At 42.3% G+C, this 24645-nt stretch overlaps 2 protein-coding genes across 2 annotated transcripts; one reads left to right on the top strand and one right to left on the bottom strand.

Moving 5' to 3' along the window:
* The first annotated feature begins 2019 nt into the window (after positions 1 to 2019).
* Positions 2020 to 10326, top strand: tab3 (TGF-beta activated kinase 1 (MAP3K7) binding protein 3). The gene is made up of 7 exons (XM_053873312.1): positions 2020 to 2207; positions 2764 to 2937; positions 3738 to 4986; positions 6710 to 6870; positions 8133 to 8226; positions 9078 to 9161; positions 9482 to 10326. The coding sequence occupies exons 2-7, from the start codon at positions 2836 to 2838 to the stop codon at positions 9631 to 9633; spliced, it is 1842 nt and encodes a 613-aa protein (XP_053729287.1). The 5' UTR covers positions 2020 to 2207; positions 2764 to 2835; the 3' UTR covers positions 9634 to 10326.
* A 754-nt stretch (positions 10327 to 11080) lies between these two features.
* Positions 11081 to 21630, bottom strand: tmem47 (transmembrane protein 47). The gene is made up of 3 exons (XM_053879537.1): positions 21304 to 21630; positions 13867 to 14007; positions 11081 to 12996 (listed from the first exon to the last, which is right to left on the bottom strand). The coding sequence occupies exons 1-3, from the start codon at positions 21527 to 21529 to the stop codon at positions 12818 to 12820; spliced, it is 546 nt and encodes a 181-aa protein (XP_053735512.1). The 5' UTR covers positions 21530 to 21630; the 3' UTR covers positions 11081 to 12817.
* Positions 21631 to 24645: the final 3015 nt, after the last annotated feature.

Here is a 24645-nt window from a genome sequence, read left to right as displayed (position 1 = left end):
TATGCCACGCTATTGCTCCCCTAGAAGACTGTAATACTCGGCAAGTTTCCCCTGTATACGTTTTCTTCTGGCTTGCATTCAGAAGGCCTCCTTGTTTCTATGCAAGACTTGTATGCAACGTTTATACATACAGTGGTACCTTGGTTTTCGAATGTCTCGGAATTAGAACAAATCAGAGTTCGAACAAAAATTTTGAGATTTTTTGCTTCGGATTTCGAACAAAAATCCAGAACTCGAACGCCCCCCAAAAAACCCGGAAAAAACATAACATGCGCGGACTGATGAGCTGACCCACTTTGTTATTGTGTATAACGTAGCCTCTGTATGCAGACGTGTCCCGTTAGCAACATTTACTGACTGTTTTTTCTTCATATTGAGGTGTAAAACCTTTCCTGTCTCCGCACTGGACCGTGGTAGAGTGTCACAGGGGAGGCGCTTGCTCACTCCAGGGTTTGATGTCCTGTTGTGGGCTGGAGCTGGGACAGGGATGAGGCGAGTCTGGGACAGAGCGTTACTTGGTTTATGACTTTGTCACAGCCAAACTGCACAGAAGCGCACATTCAGAGCTGGACACGCACCGGGCACCTCTTCACTTCTGGAGAGACGTCACTCACTCGGCAACCCCTCCCACATGCAGCGGCCACACACATAGACGAACAGCGCACCTGCAGCAGACACTCTACATTCACTCCTACAAAAGCCTGTTTTAAGGCTTGGAACGCATTATTTCTTTTTCCATTCATGGTAATGGGAAAAATCGATTCAGATTTTGAACAAATCGCTTCTCAAACGGCCGTCTGGAATGGATTGTGGTCGAGAACCGAGGTACCACTGTACATACATTGTCAATTCACCAGCGCTTAGTCCTGGTCAGGGTTGCGGGGAGTGCTGGAGCCTATCCCAGCAGTCATTGGACCAGAGGCAGGAATACACCCTGGACAGGTATTGGACGATATTTGCCACAGAAAAATAATACATATAGGTGTTTAATTTGAAAGAAAAACTATATTTACTCTATTTTTACCATAAATCTTTTGAGTACTTTGTTAAACTAAACTTAAAAAAAATGTTTGACCATGGTGTTAGGATTAGTATATCATATATAACTTACTAAATCAGATGTGTATTCATCAGATGTGAATGTAGTACAGTACAAATTGTCAAAGCAAAAGATCTTTTGCTGCCCTCTAGCGATAATAATACCGCATAACGTTCCAAACTTTCTTGACCGTCATTTTTACTTATTCGTACAAATATACTTTCTCGTGTCGCTGGGGATGTTTTCACCTTGTTATCTGTGATTATTATTATTATTATTATTATTATTATTATTATTATTATTAGTAGTAGTAGTAGTAGTCGTCCTATTGGTGTTGTTGTCGTCGTCGGTGATAAAGACGTATTATCATTACGGTATCACTAAATTATTATTAATTAATTATGTGATTAATATATATTTCCTATCAAGCCACTGTATTTTATCCCTCACTAATAATAAAAACCTGAGGTTCACGATAAATTTTATAATGCCTTTATTATACACCGTAATACACCGTTAAAAGAACGCATCTGTGAATTAAGCACAGTCTCTATAAAGTAGTGCGAAAAAAACGCACCAGAAATTAATAGTTCTTTATTATACGTTGAAATTAGTTCAGCACATGAAGTATGTTTTTGGTGATTTTTTTCAACTTATTTCTTTTATGGCAGGGTGATGTTTTGTTTTGAACTGTGTGCTTAGAATCACTTTGATATGAATGACTGTCGCCTAACTTGGAAATAAAAGAAATAATAATAGCAGTTCTCATTCGTTTTAATTTGTGGATAGATCCATTAATTATTGGGATAGTTCAATGGTCAGAAACAAACAATCTACAAACCAAAGTGTATAGAAACGTAGTCAATCATCTCTTCGTGCGTTTCGTATAATCAGTAACGTCACTGTTGGATCCACCCTTATTGACATCGCGTTTTAAGAGTGGAAGCAGACGCACGCGCACTTCGCTTGGATGACTTCCTGGTCCGGGAAAACATCGCGATAAGAAGAGAGTGGCTTTAGCGATTCATCTGTTAAGGGCCTTCTGGAATGTGAAACTATTTTTTTATGGAGCCCAAACAAACCACGAATTTTATCTTTTTTTAGCTCTTAATGCCGCTTCTTGTTGCTCCTCCGTGGATGTTCACATAAGGAAGTCACGCAGCCTGTGGTAAGCTTCATGAGCTTCTGACTTTAGCATGTGGCTAACATCGTCAACACTCCAGCGTCTGACAGCTGACCAACCAGCACTGTCGGGTAGCATTAGCAGCGTTAGCCGCCGGACAAACGGAGCAAATCTCACTCACCATGGATTACTATTTCAGGAATGTGTGGCTAAGCGGGTAACAACAGACTAAAAATACACCCTCGCTGCAGCGTGTGATTTAGAAAAGCCATCTGACACCGAAACTAGGCGTCTTGTTAACGTTGGCATGTCGTTGCTTGGTGCAACAGTGTGGATAAACAAACACGAGCTTGTCAAACTGCTTTCCAACGATCCGAGTATATGTTGATTTGAGTAGTTGTAGGGTGTAGCATGATTCGGACGTTGATGTCATCAGGTATGTTTTCTTATTTTATGGACATCTGTATATTGACACTATTTGAGAGACTTTGCTTGGCATGTTTGCTGCATGCTCCGGCTGTGTTGTGTGACAGTCCTTGACAGGCTCCGGAGTTGAAGCATAGATGCGAGTCCGATATATTTCATTTATTCATCTGCACAGGGGATGAGACGAGGCTGGAGCTTTGGGCTATTGCGGCTTTGGCCTCGGTGACTCTTGGTTTGTTGGCTCGGGATGGCGCAGGGAGGCTCTCAGCTCGACTACCACATCCTGCAGGACCTCAAGCAAAGATTCCCAGAGATCCCAGAGGCGGTGGTGTCTCAATATCTTCTGCAGGTACGAACAAAAACTTTATGAATTGGCATACATTGCGTTTGCAAATGGAGTCATACCTCCAAATCTAATTGTTAGTGTTATTTTTGTTTTGTAATTACTGACTCCTGACAAGATGTTTTTCATTTATTTACTTATCAATTACAGAAGGGGAAAATATGTATTTTTGGTGCACTATTTTAAATAATATGTGACTAAAATGAAGGATGGATTGCGCCTTTGCTGGAGTGTAGTAACCTTTACAATGGGATTAAAACAATAAATTTCCAGGTTACTGGTTTAAATTGCTTTAAGGTAGTGTACTTCCTGGATTGGTGATATACATAATCGGTCATGCTATGTCTTAGATAGTCTTACTTTATGATCTCAACTAAACCTAAGAGACCAACCTACATGCTCAAAACTTTAACACTAGAACACAAGGCATAATCCACTCTAGTCAGCAGGGTCCTGACCATTTAAATCTGGATTGTCTTGTAGACATTCAAATGAGTGTTTTTCCATTTGTTGTTTCCAAGTGACCCATGTAATAGTGCCGCATTACGTCTCAGTCATCGGCTATTAAGTCCTGCTTCACACACTTCATCACAACAAATGAACTTTCATAGTCACAGGCTTGTCTTTTTATTTGACAAAGAATTCACTGTGTTTCTCTGGTACATTGGTGGAACTCATCTTTTGTGTGGGGTTGAGTCACTTATTTGTTTTGGCATTATGATATTGGTATGTTTAACAAGCAATGGTGCCTGTGTGCAGGGATGTATGCAACAATAGTACTAATCTTGACTCCATATCTTTCTCAGAACAACAACAATCTGGACCTATGCTATCACTTATTGGCCCAGGAGAGTAATCGCTACCTGTATGAAGACTACAACCACAGTCCGGATGAGGGCCGGTTAAGTAGAAACAACATGCTTCACATAAGTTTGGCCCACCCAGGGTCTGAGGTGAATAAGGCAAATGGAGCCGGAGTGGGACGCTCCCTTGTGCACAGCACCAGTGACAGTCATATCGACCCCCAGCGGCCCAGCTACCCCGAGCCGCTATCAGCACCGGCCAACATGGCCCCTTCACCTGGTTACAATCCCTTTTTCATGAACGATCAGAGCCGCTCGGCCAGCACCCCTACACCCCCGCCCAGTGTGCAGGGCATGTCTCCCACGTTCTCCCCCGTCCAGCGATACGCCATGAACCCGATTACGGTCACGCTTTCACACAGTATACCCAATGTCCCCCAGGCACTGCAAATACCCCCCGGCCACTATGCTAACAACAGCAACGCCACCCTATATATCAGACCATCCCCATCTCAGAGCCCTCAGCCCGGAGCCTGGTCTTCGTCAAGCACGCCGGTCTATCAGCATCAGCAGTCTCCTTACAGTACCCCTACATATGTGTCACCTTATGGTTCCCCGCAGCATCAGGTCCAGCAGCAGCCCCAGCAGCCCCCCCAGCACCAGCAGTATGTGTTCCTCCCTATCAGCTCTCCAACCATTCCCAACATGCCCTACCACCACCAGCAGACGCCACCGCCGCCACAGCCTGCAGTCTACCGGCCGTACCACACAAAAGGTTCCATCATGAACCAGATAGAGCTCACGATGGAGGGACAACGACCTCGCAGTAACTCCCCGGTGCCCAACCCACACCCACAAAGTGCAATTTACATGGCCAACAGTCCCTCGCCCAGCTCCCCTTCGAGGGGCATAGCTATGACGGCTGTGCCAGGAGCGGCCAACTTCCACCCGGGAATGTTCTTGCAGCACACTGGCCCAGCAAGACCTCGCCCAGCCTCATCACCTCAACCTGGCCAATCTACCTACTCACTGAAGAGCAAGATGTCTCCAGGGGGTCAACCTCAGAGGCCCCCGAGCTCCCCACCTGTGGCCGAAGCCGAATCCCTCCTCAATATAGTTGACCATGGAGAGCACAACGCCGCACCACCGCCCATCCTTCCCATCTCAGTTTTACCTGGAAACATCACCAGTCAGTTCCCACAGATACCACGACGTTCAAGCTCAGGGTCTGATGACTATGCCTACACGCAAGGTACCTGTTTTCACATTCATAATGCAACTCCTAATATTCATGTCTGTTTTTAAATGTAATGCCTGGGGAAGAGGTTGGTTGGTGCATGTTCTCTGGCACTAAAGCGCTTCAGAGAATTCCTCAAATCACCAGCTGCAGATCATTTTGCTCTACTCTGTCTGCACCACAAGTGGGCAGTGTGGAGTGGTGAGCAGCATGTTCTGAAGGGTCTGAACAAGGGGTGGGATTCAATAAAAAATCTAATTAATTACAGAATTTGTGATGAATTAATCTCAATTAATCACAGTTTAATGGTATCAGAATATTTGCCACAAGATGCCACATTTTTAAATTTGAATGATTTGGTATATTACTGAATCATGATGGACCCATACATACATTTAAACAACAAAATATTGTTTATTTTGCATCAGTTTGTCAATAGCACAATAAATCACGATGGTGGCTATATTCAAGTTTTTATATCACCTTATTTAAACTGAAGCTCTTTCAATGTCTTGAAAATATTTGTATAAGAATTTCAATTTTATAAGAATTTCATGTTCATTCAGAGTAGTGGAAAACATCTCTGAACAAAAGCAAACAGATGCTTTTGTTTGCTTTTGTTCAGGGATTCCTCCATGTTTGTTGTTGTTGTTATCATCCTAGCTGCCACGTGTCTTGTGCATCAGTGGGATCAGTGGAGCAGGAACTCCTGCACTTAGAAAGGTTCCCTGTTGTCTGGAGAGCAAACTGTTCAAATTTAATTGAATTAAAACAATTAAAGGCTTAAACATCTTAACGCAGTTTTTCGCTGTAATTAATTAATCGCAATTAACTTGTTAAAGCCCCACCACTAGTCTAAACACAAGGTTTCCCCCTCAGTTCCCAGAGTGTCAGAGTGAATGACACACTCTCTGAGAACATTGAAGCCTTTTTCCTCACCATTTGTTCTTTACATGTATTTAATCATTTGGAACGTTTGTCTTGTTTACAAAATTCCTAGTAAATACCGTTGACTTGTACAAAGAAAGGACAGGCAGGCAGTAATTAAAATGGACTTCAGAGATTGTCTTGTAGGCTTTTGGTGTACCACCCTTAAATGTTGAATTGGTTACGCAGCATGAGATACGTGTAGAACATTGCTGTAGAGTACCATGGTGATTATGTGAATATTTGATAGAGGAATAAGGAAGTTTTGCTTTGCTTGGAAAGGAGCTGTCAACTGTCAAATGGTGATACCATTTCAGGAATAACCTGATATACTTGCAGTGCAAATACACACAGTGTGCAGTGCGGCTGCTGTACCTGAGATGTGCTCTAATTTAGTATGGAAATGTTCATTTGTTTTGGTTGTTTTGGTTAAGCAACTACTATTTTTTGCACTTGCATCGCAAAATAAAGTATTTGTCTCTCATACATAAATTCAGTGGTAATTAATTGACTAATTATGTAATGTAAAAATGCCTTAATTTCCCAGAACTTGCCAAAGGAATTAATTATTCAAGCTATAAAGCTGTTATAAAGCTGTCTCTCCATGCACACACCTCTTTTAGTGCTTGCCATTGTACCACCGTGTTTTCACCGTGGAAGTATTTCACATGACTGTATTTATTAAAAAGCGTAAAGCTGTTGCTTGTTAATGTGCATGATTTGTTATGATTTAATAAGTGTCATACTGTATGTGGTCCGGTAACTCCTGGATCTGTTGCTACTGAGACTTAACCATGTTGTTCGCCTCCAGCTCTACTGCTCCACCAGCGGGCTCGGATGGAGCGGCTGATGAAGGAGCTGCTGACTGAGAAGCAGAAGCTGGAGCACCTGAAAGCGGAGGTCAACAACATGGAATATGATGTTCTTCAGCGACGCTTCCGGCGTGTCAACACCACTGGCTTAACACCTCGGGTGTGTAGTTGTGAATGGGAATGTGTACACTAGGGCTGGGTATCGATTCTAATTTCAAGAATCGATTCGATTCCGATTCTCATGACTTAGAATCGATTATCACGATTCAATTCAATTCGATTCGATCCGATCCGATCTCGATTCAGGTTAGTATTTAAACCATTTTCTGAGCTGTTGGCATGATCACATGACAAGTTACACAACGTATTAATACTAGTATCATATTGACATTCAACAGGAAATGAATGAAGGATTCAGAGTAAATGATAATAAAGATCCAGACACAGAAGGCCAGATGTGACTGCTCCTGGGACTGGTGCATTATTAGAAATATGACATTAAAAATTCACCCAAAAGATGCTGCTGTTTAATACTAATGCGTTTTTATTTTATTACCAAAATGAAAAAAAGATATTCTCAGCCATTGAAAATGTAAACAGAGTGCTGGTGACTGACTTCACAGCAACCTGACGGTCATTGGTCAGTATGTAAACAGTTCTATGTGGTCTGTAGTACGTACGACAAGAGGTCCCACTCCTCAATATAGTGAGTTGTCAGATTCGTGTAAGATTGCGAAGATGTCCACGCATCACTTGTAATGCCCCCCTGACTGCTGACTGAAGCTTACTTTTCACGTTTTCTTTGACTGACTGGTGCATGTTTGGGATAACAGACGTTTGCGAGACACCGTAACATAGTGATGCTCTGTTACTTTCATTAGCCGCCTGAAGCCCTCGTTTCCAACGACGGAAGACGGGCGTATATCTTTGCAATCGCTTCAGTTATTTTGACAGAGCGTGCAGAATTACCCGCTAGTGGTAAAGTTCGCTCGAGTTTCATTTGTTGTGGCCCGGTAGATGGCTTGGACAGGAGCGCTGGGTGATGTCGCGTCACGTGACTCGTGAGGTGGGTCATATTTCCGCAATACTGCAACACTTCCAGTACCTCCATTAGGCATACGTGCTAATTGCTATGCTTTTGTCGAGCGCGTTTTTGGTTTGTCGCGTCTGAACGTTGCTAGTGTTGCCACTGTGAGGAGGCATGTTGTTTTGACTTTGGTGTCCCAGGTGCGCGCATGCGCACTTCACCCAGAGAATATGTGTTAAAACGTAAATTAATTAATCCGATCTTTGGACCTATGAATCGATTTTATGGAATTGATGTACGAGTCGATTCAGAATCGGAAAATCGATTTTTTTTAAACACAGCACTAGTGTACACTGACTGTTTGTGTGTTTCATTCTGTTTTCGTTGCTTCCCAGACTGAGGAAATGACCCGGTTGCGGAGTTTGAACCGACGGCTTCAGATTGACATCGACTGCACCTTAAAGGAGACAGATTTACTACAGTCCAGAGGTACACAAGGAGTAACAGAGTTCATCCATAAATAAATGCACATCCCTACACAAATGAGAAGCTAAATAGTTAGTGAGGAGATTGAGTCGACTTAGACAATGGGCTGCAAGGTTTGGGTCACTTAGGGGTTTGCTGCTGACATGGAACACTTTGATCTGGCTTTGTTTGTTTAGTTTAGTTTTGTGCCTGGATGTTTTCAGCGTTGTTCAATGACCCATTCAATGATGTCTCAGGACCAAGATTTAGAGACAAAGACAGCCTGTGCTCTTATTTGAAAGAATGCTGTGTTGTTATTTGTTGCTGGAATTCGCTTGATCCGAGATCTAATTTCCTCCTCAATAAACCTTGAGCTTGTCTCGATGATGGTGGAGTTTGGCACTCCACGCACACTGCACCAGAGCATACTGGTTTGTGCACACTTATGTAGCTTCTGTCCTTTGTTTTGAATTGAAAAATATGCCAAATTGATTTAGTAAACATACAGTAACTGTCACCCTCGGATTCAGTTCGTACATTGTCATTTTCCAGCCAAAATGCATGGATTTAATCATGTGCATAAGTGTCGGCGTCTGCCTTACGACCTTTGACCTTTATATTTTGAGTCATTTGTTTTTCATTTCTGGATCACTAAAACAATTATGTCGACTTTATGCCCCGTCACATGACCTCACCTGGGTATTGACCCAAACTGCACACACCCTCATTCATAATGACACTTATGAAACACATTGCAAGTACACAACCTGATAAACTGTAGTTCTCTTGAGTCATGTTCTTAATTTGTGTCTCTGTCCTTTTGATTTTGTCAACGTTTGAATCTTCTTCATTCAACAATTGACTTTGCCCTGCAGGGAAGTTTGACCCACAAGCAATGGAGAACTTTCATGCCAACCTCCCGCCGGGACCGATGGTGCCCCCCAAGCCTGGGAAGAAAGGTTTGTGTTCTCAGAATGTGTCAGCATCACACACATTTGTTCTTTCATCTACTTGTTAGGGTTTGGATTTGTCTTCAATCACATGGGAAATCTGGGACAGTTTTTTGTTTGCACTTTGAAACTACTTGAAAACTATTTTAAGTCAGGCTTTTGAAGTGTGTTGACATGGAAACTGGGTAGAACCAACAATCCTTACCATTCACATCCATCAGATTGTTGAGCGACAGCCGCACGAGCATGAAGATTGTTGTTGTTTTTTATTAACTTCATCACAGAAGATCAACATCTTTATCCGTGGTCTTCCTCTGTGTGTTCTTCAGACGCGGACAAAAACTCCAAACCTGTGATAGCGCCTCAGGGGGCGAGGGACGAGGACTTCGAAGGTGCTCACTGGAACTGTGAAAGCTGTACTTTCCTGAATCACCCTGCACTCAACCGCTGTGAACAGTGCGAGATGCCCCGCTACTCCTGAGCACTGCATCCCTTCCCCGACAATCCTTGGATGGTTTGGACCCCCTCCCACGCTGCAGATTCTAGTGAAATGGTGTACAAACTTTTTTTCCGGCCTGCTGAGGAAGAGTAACCATCCCTCTTTATCTGCTGCTCCCTGCTACTACTCCCGTGCACTTTGACCCTTGGACCCAGCGGCCGACAGTAATTCTTTTACCAGGACAGCCGGAGACTCTTTTAACGAATGTATAAATGAACATATAACAAGCTGCGACTTTGACGGTGACCTTGGCTGGAAACAGAGGTCATGCCGTCTGACGATGAAGGAGTTTACCTGTGAACATTCCAGGCAGGACCAGCGACTGCCCTGTTTACACAACTGAATTCATTCCTGAGTTGAAAGTGAAGCGGCGTCTGCTTCACTGCTGGACAGCAGAGTGAAGAATGCGATGATATGAAGGGTCAGATGAATGCAAAATGTAGACTATACACTGTATCTGGCTCTGCATTGGAGCTCCTTTCACTGAGAACACTAAAACACCTGCATTCAAGTATATTCACGGTACTTCTATGCATCAAACGGCACCACGTATTATGTGTTAAGGTGTCGATATTCTGTGCAAACGCCTCTGCTGTACTCAATAAAGGAGCTGATCATGTGACCTGACCATGTGTCGGTGCGGTATCCTCTTCAAACACAAACAGGTCTCTCACAGATCCCAGACCTGTGTGGCCACTCGTTATCAAGACTCACTATTTGGTCTTTCTTGAACCACCAACGAATCCAATCCAGTTGGTTCTGCAGATGGTTTGATGTTTCGTGTTTCCATTTTTCATCTAATGTCAGACATCTTGTACTCGCTGATGCTTCAGCTTCCTCTTCTGCGTCTCTGTGGCTTTAAGTAGAGATTCTAATATGACGTTTGGGGACTGGTACGGATCAAGTTGGTGCCCTTCTAAATGGGAGGGGGGGATTAACTGACCCGACCTGGACCATCTCTTTGGTGGACCTCACATGGGTTGCCGATGGGTGCTGCTGCCTCTCACATGCCCACAACACCACTGACTGGCTGTGGCGCGAGGGAGCAAACCTGAGTCTAGTTGTGACGTCACCCATTGTTGCGTGCATCTAAGCTTATATAAAACACATAACGGGATCCCCAACTGAATGTCGATTTAGGGAGCCACAGGCTGAGACACACACACACACACACACACACAGAGGCAATTCATGTTTGTTTTTCGTGATGTGAGTCAGGGTCTGGTGGCCATGGAGTGGATGTTGTGGGGCGAAACACTGAGATAAGCGTGTTATATTTATCATCCAAGGCAAACAAGTCAGTCCAGTTGGCCATTATGATATTTTACCCATGACTTCATCTGTATTTTCGATTATTGTGATCTATTACTGATGCCAGACATGAACCTTATGGAAGTACACCAATGAAAACATTGTGTCCTGCTAGCTTGGTTTTATTGCATTACAAATCAAACCAAATACAGTACGGAGCACAATAAAATAACAGTGACATGCACTGGCCACACAAGTTTATTTTTGGAATCATTTCAGCACCTTTTACTTCACTAATCTTCAGTTTGCTAATATAGAGACTATTTAAAAAAATATTTGTAAACACTTTGTCATATACACTCACCAGTTATTGTGACCTGCTGACTAATATTGTGTTGACCACCTTCACAGCGACACTTGTTGGATGTTTTTGGTCTAAAAAAAACAACAGCAATGAATATGCAAAAATGAAACCTGTTGTAAATGGAGATTAAAAAAATGTATATACAATATAAGAAATGACATGCACCAGCAACATATAATTTAAGCAAAATCACTTAAAATAGGTACATAATCTAAAAAAAAAATCCACTAGTTAACTCTCATAAATCATGTTTAAATTTAATCTCAATAGAGTAGCAGTTTACAATGTACTATCTATACAATGTTTATGGTCATAGCGGTATGCTTGATCAGAGTATTTCCCTGGAAAGATAAAACCAAAAGGATGTTATGCTGAGATTACATCCTGCAGAGAGGAAAGATGAGGAGGCATCACATGAGCAGGTCTGTGCTGACCTTCCACACATACACGGCACAGACAAGATCATTTGCCTTCTCCAGATATGAACCGTATTTCACTCACATGCTTATCTACAGTATGTTACAACAGCGTCAGGTCATCCAGGAAAAGGACAGTATATCTGCGTTTATTTCAGGTTTACTCTGCCCAATTTAGGTTTGAAATAAAGAGGAGAGTGAAGCACATCCTTTGTACTTGGACATGATTCCATTAGTGGAGGGAAAAGCTTTGTCTTAATAGAGCGTGTAGCATTTCCTCAGCTCTGCCCCGCGCTCGGTTAACATCCTGTGGAAATCATGTAAATGGTCTTGCTCTGTCCCCAGCAGTGAACCACGTTGTTTGTCTTCTGTGTTCTGATTATTGAATTGGTCCGATAGTTCATCATGGCATGAAGTCGCCGGCTCCATCTGTTCCTGGAAGGTTATGAGAGCTGCTGCAGCTTCCATGTTTTCTGATGATCTAGCTGTAGTGTACCAGAAAATCTTTTTTTTTTAAATCTTACATAAAACGTGTTAAATAAAATGTCTTTGTATATTTTTTACATTTATTTATTGAGTGGAATCAATCTGTTCTTTTTACACCTGAGCTTACTTTTATAAAATTTCATTTTTAGATATTTTTCAGACATATGGATTAAATTTTAAGAACAATATGTGTGAGCAGCAAGGTTACTGTCTTACAACATAAACAGATGTGGTGCTTTCCTGTGCCTTGGTGGGTTTCCTCCGGGAGCTCCAGTTTCCTCCCATAGTCTATGAACGTACAATCGATGGCTTCAATTTTCCGCGGATGTGAGTGTGTGCGTAAATTGTACTGAAATAGTGATGTGTATTTTTCGATCATAAATCTGGAGAAAAGAATGAACCACCTTTGATTCGCAACATTTGACACATTCCAAACTGAAAAGTCGTGGCATACAAACCCCGGAACAGATTGAGCTGTTGGTTATGGTTTGTTTTTTTGTTATGGAAAAAGACATGAATTTGTTTTCCCATGAATATAATGTGCTTTGCTCCACCTTGATTTTCTCTGGTGCACAAGATCATTTGATCACATGACTGTCCGGTTTGTCCTGGTTTGCAGTGGTGCAAGACACAGTCCTTTGGTCATTGTTTAGCAATATTCCTCATAGTTTTTGGGATGCATGCAGTAGAGGAGGCCGCCTCCGAAGGAGAAGATGGTGGACCCCCAGGCCAGACCGTAGCCCCAGTTGAACTCGTGGTAGACCGTCAGAGTGACCGTCTCTATGAACTTGATGGGGAACAAGACCAGGCTGCACATCTGCATCACCACTGCACATGGAGAGAAGGCGAAAAGTCAGTAGAGTGTGAATCATGAGAGCAACTGAGACACAATGACTTAACCAACTTTGGGAATGTATTATTATTATTATTATCACTATTATAAACCTCATCCCCTAACCCCACAGCCTGTTTGTCGAGGTTTTCATTTTGAACTATAAAAATGAATGGGGTCCTTCTGCTGCACTCAAGAATAAATAAATGATATTTGGACTTCGGAGATATCATGGTTGGAATGTGGTTTCAGCCAGTGCCTTCAGCGTCTATATTTTTAATGTCGTAAGTTCAGTAGTGTTGAGAAGAAGCCAAGAATTTAGAACTTGATGGACGTGTGGGTTTGCCTCAAGCTCCTGGACTCACAGTGGGGACCATCATGCTGCGAGGCTGCAGCGCTGGTTAGTGGGGGCTGCTAAACTTTTGCAGACAAACATCTCCATGACAGAGTTGCTTACAAGCTTTAACAACAGCAGAAACAAACCTGATTCAATTTGCCACTGAGTGCAACACGTTTGAGCTTTCATAAAAAGAGGCACTATGGAGCATTAGTGGCAACAGATGCCGCTGTTTGATACATGCCTCAACACAGTAACAGTAACAGTGTTCAACTCCTGGACGGCAGGTGGTTATCTGAAGTAAAAATAATAATTCACTTGAAAAAATGTCAGCATCTGCAAATCAAAATATGCTTGTCTTGGGAGACTAATTATAGCACCACCAACTGGCCGGGAGGGGAAACTGTCCAACACTGCCAACACCCGAGTCTTTTGTGCGTGAAACAAGCTGTTGTCAGTATGTTATCATACTTGTTTCTAGTTGTTGTTCCTTGCTTTTATTTTGTGCGGAAAAAACACATGTACATACCGGCATTGAAAAGCAGCACTGCCACGAGAGTGTAACATCGACGAACAGTGCCGACGCACATGGACACCAAAGCCACAATGAAGCACAGCAGCTTGTGGACCGCCCCTGCTAAAAGCAGGTTCACTGTGACCCTCTGCCAGTCTGGGGACAAAACAGGGACGGGGAGGGGGAGGGGGAGGAGAGGCATGAAATCACACTGAGACACCAAGTGACACAGGTAGCTAAATCCAGGCAGCCGAGGCCACGCTGCTGACAGGCGGGAGAGATGTTCTAAAAGAGGACACGCTCACACTGACATTCCCACACCGGCGCGGTAGCAGTAAACACAACTGGCACTGAGGATTGCTGCTGGCTACGCTTATTTTTAGCAAAACCAACCTGGATCAAGTGGGGGAAAAATGTCTCTGTTTACAGCACACTTGACTTTCCAGCAAGTTCCGCCGTGGATCGCAGTGTGAACCAGTGAGGTGGTAATGAGTTTCCCTCCCTGGGGGCTGATGCCGTATCAGCAGTGTTCTCAGCTTTCTTTCACGTAAAAAACGCTCATCTGGAAAAAAAAAATCTCAGCCACTCTTCCTGTGCTTGCTGGAGCTCCAAAGAATTCGTTCGTTCGTCTTCCTCCATGATGCCACGATACATACATAGTATCGACTCATTTAGAGTTTGGAAAATGTTGCAAATTTTATTGGAAAAACTCCCTCTGATGCAGTCAAAACAGAGTCTCGTACCATATCTGTGAGTGAACGGGGGATAGCCACAAGTGGCCAGCGAAACAGTGATGGAGCTCACCAGAAGTCCATGGTGAGAATAGTATACCGGTTCTGACAGCCGGACATATTTAGCAAAGAAAACCCTTGTCTTTTTGTTGTTGTTGTTGTTTTTTAACAAACGTTCATTACACGTCCATGTACAGCAGATGGATGATGTACTCAGTCAGGATCACCGGTACGTTCCAGCTTGTGTACTTTGGGGCACTTCAGTCATGATTTCAGTTACTTGTATATGTATATACCCTTGATAGACATCTATGGAGGGAAGAATCTTCCGGGATTTGCATTGTTAATTTCATTTTTCATCCCTATTTTTATAGCTAACCTACTTTCTAATACATTTATTTCAGCATGAGACAAGCAAAATAACACCAAACTCGCGCTTTTGTCCGTTTTTTTTAAATACTTTTGCTATGCTTTCAAAGCCTTCTATCCTCTTGAAGCAATTGTTTTGCCATCATCTCGCTGTACTCATTCAATCCTCATGTGATTATGTTAATATTTGATCATGTAAGAAAATAGGCGCTTCATGTCTTTTTATCATAAGAAGAAAAAAAAAAGCTGAAAATGAAAACTGGCAGGAGCTCTTTTCTTTGTTGGGGCAAAGATTCATTAAAACAGCTGGGAGAAAGTGACAAAACTTAAGCTGCTTAAAATAGACTTCCCACGCTTGTTGGAGGGAAAACTTCGTTCCAGAGCCCCAGCAGCACATATGTAAATAAACATCAACTCCTTTTGACCAAATATGGAGGTGGATTATGAGTTGAAAATGGCTCCTGTCACCACAGGATGTTGGAGTGAGCCCACAGAAAGCAGAGTTCGCCTCCAGCGTGGACGGAGTGACCGAGATGACTGACCCGGGACTTTCTCTCTGTGACCCACTGCTGTCAAAGCCCATCATCGATGAGCTATTGTCTCTAGGTCAGGACGATGCCTTCAGCTGCGTCGGTCGGCTGGCGAAAGCCTTATCTGTGTCCCTGAGAAACAGCAGGAAGTGGAGTCTTCTCATCTCAGATTTGGACTAAGTTCTGTAGCTGTGTGTGTGAAAACCTCAGCCAGAAGGGCAGCGCTCAGAGGTTCAGCGCGCTGGGAGAGCCAAACTATTAATCTGAGTTCTGCATGAGAACAGATGGAAACCAGAGATACGCAGCACAAGATTCAATCTGGCCAGTAATTACAGTCATGCCTGGCTCATCGGGCATTTATCAAGTTTTAGAATAAGAAACGATGGCCTTGAGTTTCACTCTTCATCTGAGACAGTGAGATCTGTGTCACAGAAGAGCTGCAAGAATCTCCCGGTCCTCAAACTGTCCTACCAGATAAGAAACAGGCCCATAGTCCTAACGTCATAAACAGTCCTGCATTACAAACCTGTCTCAAGTCTGTCGTCTCTGCTTATATGAATGGTTTGATGCATTCCATTAACCTCATAAGGAAATTCAATTAAGCCTGCCATGACAATGTCAGAAGCAATAGGGAGGTGAGCTGAGGCGCAGTGCAACACACTTGCAATGAGGGCTGCCTTTAAAATTCAATCCGTCGGAGTGAAGGATTTTGGCTTTCTGCGTATGGGATAGCTGCTGCACGTCCAATCTTCAACTTATATTCAAAATTAGGACTGATATCTGCCTGGTTTTTCTGCAGAAGACTGGAAGCTGATGAATAAAGTTGACCATCTTCGATATATTCTAACGTCACTTCATGAATCAATCAGAGAGATGAACTAAATATGTGATTTATTTATTGGACAAGGATCAGATCAATGTTTCTGACAAGAGTTGTGGTTTACAATAGTCAAGAAATAAAACTGAAATGGACAGCTGTTGATGGTTGATGGTGACTCTAAAGCAAATGATAAGGGGGTCGATGCTTAGTCAAGCAACAGAGGTACGGCGCGGAGTGTCCCTGAGAAAGGAGGTGGATTTATCAGGTATGACACTCTGAAAGATAAATATGGTTTGGGAAATATGACTACAGCTTCGAGAAAATGTAAAAATATATAAGAAGTGACCGTAAATATAAATATAAATGTCAAATAAGAACAGAGGGAAGCGGTGAGAGAGTTGGTGAGACAGATGCCAGTCACTCATGTGTTCTGGAAATTCCCTAAACTTTATTGTCATCTGAAAATTATTCACAGAGAACTAAAGAGTGTGTTGAATTACGACCAGATATATTTTATCTTTTAAATATTTCACAAAAGGTACTTCATGAAGAATTGTATTTGGGATGTATGTTGTTTTTTTCATCCTTCTGTATTGTTCTTGTTGTTTAATGAATGTAAAACTGAAAATGGCTAAATAAAGATTCAAATGCCAAAAATCAGAAATAAAATGTGCCTGTTGCGATGTGCCGTCAAACTGAGAGAGAAGTAAATAAGGACCATATAAAGTGGGAATATATAAGACCGTAATAGAGAACAAAAATGTGAAATGGGTTATATTTCAGAAAACTTAATTTTCTAAACAATTTATTTTAAATTTTTCATTTCATTTTTTACACATGGCATTACATGGAGTGGTGGCATGGTGGTGATATTTTCAATTGAAACAATATTGTCTGATAAAAAAAAGAGACTTTTTATCGGACGAAGGGCCTCATGTGGCTGTGGGTCACATTTTCACCCACGTTTGTTAGTCAACACTTTTTCAATACATTATTTTTTCTTTCTTTTCTTGCCAAAACTTGAAATATAGTCACAATTAATTCCTTCATGAACCATCCTCTAGTGAATTAGCTGGGACCAGGATCAGTTCTAGGAGGGTACCTCATGTGATTAGCCAGGAAAGTACTGTGTTGTGCCGGGAAAAAAAAGAGTTGAGTCTTGGATTTATCAGTTACTCTATATGCCCTCGCTTTTTCACAGGCCTTTGGTATCTCCCAAAAAATGTGATATCTCACACAACATCTCTGGAGGGGGTCCCACTAAGATATACGGTGAATATCTCTACCATTCAGAAAAGGCTCGGCTGCTCCTCCACATTAAGGAAAGGCAGTTGAGTAGCCTCCAGTCAGAGCACCTTTTATGCATCTATCTATGCTTGACTGAGGTGTTCTGGCATGTCCAGTGAGGAAGACCACTGTGGACATGCTAGAGAGATGAAGTCCTGGAAGCACCTCAGGTCAGGTCACTGTAAATAGTTCCTTTATTTCCTCATGAATTCATGATGGACGTCAAGGATTGGAAATGACCTGTGTCACCTCGGAGTCTGATGAAATGAGTTCACTCTCACACCAGTTCCACAATCCTCTGTGTCACACTGGTCTGCAAACACACACACAAAGACACACTTTCCCTATTTCAAGACGACACTTGACATCTGACCCTCACGTGAGAGTGGAAGACAGAAGCGATATTCCTGTTGTTGGAAAACATCAGGAGCAAGTAGGGAGGCAACATCTCACCCAAGCAGCAAATGATACACTAATGTACACACAAAGAAACACACACACCTGGCAGCCCTTCTGGAACAAGCTTCAAACATCCGAGTGGCCACATATTCTTTAGCAACTAACAGGATTATTTAATTCGGTGGAGCCCTGGAGGGCAAATCGTGCTGCCAAGAGCTGCATGAGGAACTTGGTGAAGCTGGAAATGGTTTTCAGACCCAGGTCTGACCCAAGCATCCTACCCACATGCACCTGCGACATCCAAAACACCCATGAAAGAGGACCACCTCAACAGCCTTTGAGGTCTTCAGCTGATGAGTCCAAACTTAAAAAAGCCAAAAAGCTACCTGTTCTTTCATCGTGACCCAGAGCTCTTGATCAAAGCAGAAACAAATATATGATCACGGCAGAGATCTTTTTCTTCCTTTCATTTCGCTGAAGAGACTCATGTCTCATGCCATGTATATCCAGGGATTTCCTCCAGCAACCTCGCAAGTCATTGCCAGAGAAAGAATAATAGATGTGTGTGGAAAGCTCAAACACTCTAAAAGCTACACGAAGAAACCCAACTGTGCATCTATAAACTGTGCGTATTGAATTCCAATGAATGGCATATGGGATTACAGCTGCTTTAATATTTTGGATCTGGAGCTTGAAACTGGATTGAAATCAATACACCCAGCCAAGCATTGATGGAGGAAATGGTGAGTGTGTGTGTGTGTGTGTTAGTGTGGAATGCTGATGCTGACACAGAGACTGCTTTACGGCACCAGAGTGCACTTTGTCTGCGCTGAGAGAGACGAACTGCTCCAGCGTGACCCGCTCTTACTCATCTCTCGGCTGGAGAGCAAACATTTTGTCATGCTAACAATAACAGCCCGGCACTGAGACAGACTCCAGAGTCTATCGAGAACGGATAGTTTTGAATGTCGTAATTATATCGTCTTAAATGAAAGACGGATGTCGTGACCAAACAGGAAGTGACACTGGGATAACTCTGACTGGGAACTTCTGAGACTTCTAGAGTGGGTGAGTCATGACGGAGAGTCTTCTCATGTCGGTGTTATTTTGTTATACTAATGGAAAAGCTGTCGATAAAGAGATGTCGACTCCAAACTGTCAACTGTTTTGATAGTCGACTAGTCACTGACACTCTTGCATGATCAGTCGTGTGCAAGTCGACGAACATGCAGACACGTTTATTTGTAGTGTTGTAAACAGTAAAAATTTATATTGTTGTTAACACTTATAAAGTGAGAAATGTGGTTCAGAAATTTCCTATTTGAATTTTAATTGCTCAAAACAAGGTTAAAAAAGCATGTTTGGCAAATGCGGTGTCTCACTTTGGCCTTGTTCCCAATGCTCCCATACATGGTGGCGGAGTCTCAGCCACTTCTCTGCTTCAGAATTGTGTTGAGCCACTGCAGGCACACATGGAAACACGAGCGCCGATGTCATGACTAGTGGACTCAGGAACCCGTCTGACCAACATGATAGCTGATAATGGTTGATTATGATGAATAGTCATTGCAGCCCTCACTGACACTGTGTTCTGTTTCATCGCAGACTCCCAAACTTCCCCTTTGTCCTGCCTCTTCTCTGAAGTTCCTTGCCTTGACTGAACACCCAAAACAACATAACTGTCTCAGCACCACAACATCAATCGTGTTATCATCATCTATATACAGCATATGCCTCGGGTCTAGTACCCTGACCGTCATTACCATGGGGTCCACTGGAGACATCCGGACAAGATGACCTGATGATCAAGCGCCTAGTCTATTTAAAGGTGGTAGCATATTGGACCGTGTAGCCACCAGTGAGAACCTAATGTGGTGGTTTCATTGAAGGCCAGAAGTTCATAATCTCGTATGGGTGTGGGCACGAAATGAAGCTATTATTTCATCTTCACTCTATCGTCATTCAATCCACATAGTAGCCATTCACTTTGGGGGCTGATAGGGGCCGGACCTTAGCTACATCTGGGGGGGGCAGAGTCCGCCAGTGCTTTTTATAAAAACTGAAACCTAAATAAGCTACTGTTTCGTGAAATGGAGAATCTAATACTTAGAGAGCGCTACAGTGTCTCTGAAAAAAATGAATTAATAAGTGGAGACATTCCTCTATCGTCTGCATTTTTGGGGTGCATCGCTGGTTTCCTGGGTAACTAATCTGCAGGCATCTGGACCTCTGAGCAGTTCCCCCCCTCAATTGCTCTGCTCCTCGGCCACTGAAGAACCCAACACAAAGGCTCATTTTGTGAGCAACAAAAGGCCAAATGAAACCCCAGCTGGACTGATCCTGAACAGGCGAAATTCCCAGATGATTCAGTCGGGCTATGTAACAGGAGTAAGAGTTAACAGGGCTTTATAGGACCCCGAAGTCTCGCCGCTGCTTGCACTAATGTTCCCATTTAGAAGCAGCAGTTACACGTTGCTTATTTGCTTTAATCCTAACTGCTAGCTACAATGATCGCACAGGCCCTGCAGGTAGTTGCTTTTGCCTCATGAACAAGTGGAATCTTCATGAAAGTCTGCTGATAGTTTTAGATTAACACAGCCACCTTTGTCCTCATCAATGGGTCGTATAATGACATATTCTCAGTTGATCATTCAGTGTCTGTGAGAGGACAAAAACATTATATTTATATTTAGAAAGCTATTTTCAAGTTATTATTCAAAATATTTGCTGCTGTATAATTCAATAGAATTGTGAGTAAATATAGGGGAAAACACAATATTTACACCTTAAGTAGTGAGATATATTTAGAAATGTGATATGCCATACACAAAATATGTTTCACCCTAATAAAGAGAATAAAGTAAGTTTTAAGACAATATTTAAATAGCAAGCTATAATAAAGAGAGCCTATATAATAAAAATAGTTTGAAATATATATAGCCTTTGTCGCAACCTTCATAAGATATTTATGAAATGAGATGTACAAATATATAAATTATAAGGAATATAAAGGAGCATAAGTTTTACATTAAGTGAAAAGTCTTAGGAAGTGAAAATGTATTCAATAATATTAAATAGCATTGGCAAAAAACCACTGCAGCAACATAACATATGCATAGTTAATTTAAAAAAATGTGTTAATAACAGATGGAGGCTGAAAATATTCTCCTATATGAAAATCATTTGTATGATACACAGTACTTAGTTTATTTTCAATTAAAAGGATGTGAAATACACGCATTAGAATTGCAAGGCCTCACTTATCATCATCTTACTTAGATCATGATCATCAACATCATCATCATCATCATCTCACCGGTGGTTAGGGTGAAGTCACAGGACCACTCCGCAGAGCCGAAGGTCTTCCTGCAGGACCGCCACAGGGACAGATAGTAGTGGTCATCGGCCGTGACCCAGGCCGGGCTCAGCAGGGCTCCCACATCCAGGCAGAGGGCGAGGAACACGCACACCAGACCCAACAACTTCGGGGGGGTCAGCGCCGGCACCCTGACCTCCTCTGTCCCGTTGACGGATGACGCCATCTGAACTGCTCAAACAAGTGGACCCTGCTGAAGTAGATAGAGCTCCTTGTATCCAAAAAGAGAGTGAGGTGGTGGTCGGGGTCGCCCCCCACCCCTGAATGTGTCGGAGCGGCAGGATGGAGCGACTCTACTGCTCCGCTGCTGCCGCTGCCCCATAAGTACGACTCAGTCTGTCTTCAGGGTCCTAGTGCCGCCCTCCGATAGTTGTGAAAACATTCATTTCTGCTGCAAGAGTTTGACTTGTTAACTAGAAAAGAAGACAGGACTGTGTGTAGATCGTAGCGCGAAATCTTGTCCATGGTCACCGGTATATGGAGCCGTGATGTGCTGAAACAAAAGTGTTCTGTTTAAAGATGTTTTAACTCGTTCAAGCCCCATTTGGTGACCTGGCTTCATCACTCTTCCAAATCCCTGCTCCCCTGGAGCCAACTTTCAAATCACTAATTGTTTCTTTCAAGTTCTTCTCTATCAAGACGTGTTCACTTCAGTAGGCCGTTCATTAATTTTTCTTTTTTTTAATTATTTTTTTTATTTAGCAAAGCCCTAAAGTTGAACTGCTCACTATGACTCTTGTTCATTTTTCAGCTTCCATGAATCCAGAAAATGGTGAGAAAGCACTTTAATTATGTTGGGGGAGAAAGACAATCTAGATTTAAATACTAATTTTAATTTTGCCATTTTAAAGTGCACACACTCACACAGCTGTGTATAATTAATCCTTCTCATTCTTGGTCTGGAGGGAAGCATCGCTGGATTAATTTCCATCTGCACATGAGAGACAAGGAGAAATGAAGTCTGACTCTGTTTAAATGTAAATCTAATTTTAAATGATCAATGATTAAAGATTAAACTGACAGCCTAATTGTAACTTTAAAGAGTCATCACCACCTGACTCTTCTGTTTCATGCTCCTGTATGCCCTGATGGGCAGGAGGCTCGGTGCTTGGTCCCCTACTTTTCCCCACTGGCTGTGTTTTGAGCACTCATGGTTTCTGCTATGACTTTTATGCTGCACAACATCAGGAGGGTACTAACATGGAAGGTGTTGGAGAATAATCTGACATGTCTCATGCTGGATTTTGTTCCTTTTCATTTTACTTTGTCATTTACTTTTGCATCAAGACAATGTTCAGCCAAGTTTCCAAGTACGCCAGAGATTTTCTTAGGAAGTGAAAGAGGCATCTGTCATCGCTAATGTTGGGTCATGATGGCTCAGGCAAAGCCCGTAACACTTTCAGTAATCGAACAGCCTACAATAATAAATGTGGTCATGTGTGTGTGATATGTGTATTGGATGGTGTAATGGATTCAAGGAACGGTCCAGTCTCTATTTAATGCATCTGTACTTGGACTGACCAATGACAACCTGATGCTGAGAGATGCTGTTATGCTGATGCTGATAATAAACTGAAGTATAGGACCCGCTGGTCGGACAACAAAGGCAGCACAAGTTCCGGTCCAGACTCTGGTCACACCAGACCTCTGCAGCTCATCGATAATGCAGCAGCTTGGCTTGTCATTCACCTGCCTTAAATTCACCTCCTCCACTCCTGTCACTGGCTCCCATAAATTCTGGACTTGGTACATTTCTCCCATCATCTTTTGAAGAACTGAAATTATATTATTAGTCACTATTCAGTACATTCAGGACATTAAACAGCAAGGCAACAGCATACATACAACACAGAGCTTAACCACATTGCATAGTTAAACAAATGTAGATTTTTCAAAACTGAAACATTCTTCAATAAATAAATAATACTGACCTTGTTGTGGCTCCACAGAATAAGGTCACCACTGATGTGTGCATAATCTTCCTCTTGTGATGTCATTGTGATGTCGACTGTAGTAGCAGACATTTCACCCAACTGTCTCTGCACATTTTAGATTCATTCAATTTATTCAACCTACTTTTGGCTTCAAACTGTTGGTCATGATGTTGTCCTTTTGTTCAAACGTTTGTTTTAAATATGACTACTCATATAAATCGACTACTTTTGATCCACAGTGCAAACTTCTCACACTGTTTTTTATTGGTTAAAAATCCTCAGTGCATGATGATAATTATGATAATTACCACACCATTTGTTCTCGGTCGTCAGAGTGCACCAGCATGGTGCACATTGGAAAGAGTGCACACAGTCACAAAGAGAACAAGCCGCGTGCATAAATCACGAGACACGCTGGGAGACGGTCTCCAGTGCCATGGTGTTTACCCAGGGACAGGCCTGACCCTGATTCCTAACTAGACCTGGATAGTTTCTGGGTTGAGTCACAGGCCAAAGATGCATTCAAGGTCAATGCTCGGACTGAGATCTCCCAGAACAGTAAACAAAAGCTTCCAGGAACTTCCCTCTGACAGTCCTCCTCTCTTTCTCGGCCATCATGAACAAACCCGGACATCATCTTATATAAACAAAGTGTCGAGTCATTCATTCCAGTCCTCAGTCTTTAGATACAGAGGTTGGAGAAAATAATGGAAACACCTTAAAGCTTTTTTTTTTTTTTTAAGCTTTAAGGTGTTTATTATTATTTTGTCCAACCCCTGTAGATAGACAGATAGAGCAAGAAAGGACATCGTTGTAACGGTTTAACTGCAATCACCAATACTGCCACTAGAGGTCAGTATTAAAACTGAAGGCTCCAAAAAGAGGGAACAAATCAATATTATTATTATTATTATTGTTATTATTATTACACACTGGTCGACACTGGTCGACTCTGAGTCTCTGGATCTGTGTTTATTTTATTAGATGGAGTGGTCTCATAGGCTATGTAGTAACAATAATAATTATGTGACATGTTTGAAATTTCAATCCACAATAATTTGGGATTATTGCATCAAAATACCTTATGATGAGCTATCACTAAACATTGTTAATATAAGTGTTGATATACTAAATCCATTATTTTTGTCATTTTGAAAGGAGAATGTTTGGACCGACATTTCTTCCTTTGTAATCAGATGATTATTTCATGAACACACTTGGTGCACATTGCTCGTACATGGGGCTGAATGTCTCTCTCTCTCGCTCTCTCTCTCTCTCTCTCTCTCTCTCTCTCTATATATATATATATATATATATATATATATATATATATATATATATATATATA

Source organism: Synchiropus splendidus, chromosome 1 (assembly GCF_027744825.2).
Source record: "Synchiropus splendidus isolate RoL2022-P1 chromosome 1, RoL_Sspl_1.0, whole genome shotgun sequence".
Classification (NCBI taxonomy): Eukaryota; Metazoa; Chordata; class Actinopteri; order Syngnathiformes; family Callionymidae; genus Synchiropus; species Synchiropus splendidus.
The sequence above is the reverse complement of the archived record's forward strand: the minus strand, read 5'-3'. Positions and strand labels throughout refer to the sequence as shown.

Excerpts from the sequence above, each read along its gene's own strand:
- tab3 (XM_053873312.1), top strand. The coding sequence starts at position 2,836 with ATGGCGCAGGGAGGCTCTCAGCTCGACTACCACATCCTGCAGGACCTC. Across the intron at positions 2,938-3,737 it reads TGTCTCAATATCTTCTGCAG|AACAACAACAATCTGGACCT; the intron begins GTACGAACAAAA and ends TATCTTTCTCAG. Across the intron at positions 8,227-9,077 it reads AGATTTACTACAGTCCAGAG|GGAAGTTTGACCCACAAGCA; the intron begins GTACACAAGGAG and ends TTTGCCCTGCAG.
- tmem47 (XM_053879537.1), bottom strand. The coding sequence starts at position 21,529 with ATGGCGTCATCCGTCAACGGGACAGAGGAGGTCAGGGTGCCGGCGCTG. Across the intron at positions 14,008-21,303 it reads TGACTTCACCCTAACCACCG|ACTGGCAGAGGGTCACAGTG; the intron begins GTGAGATGATGA and ends TTTTGTCCCCAG. Across the intron at positions 12,997-13,866 it reads AGTGCTGCTTTTCAATGCCG|TGGTGATGCAGATGTGCAGC; the intron begins GTATGTACATGT and ends CTCCATGTGCAG.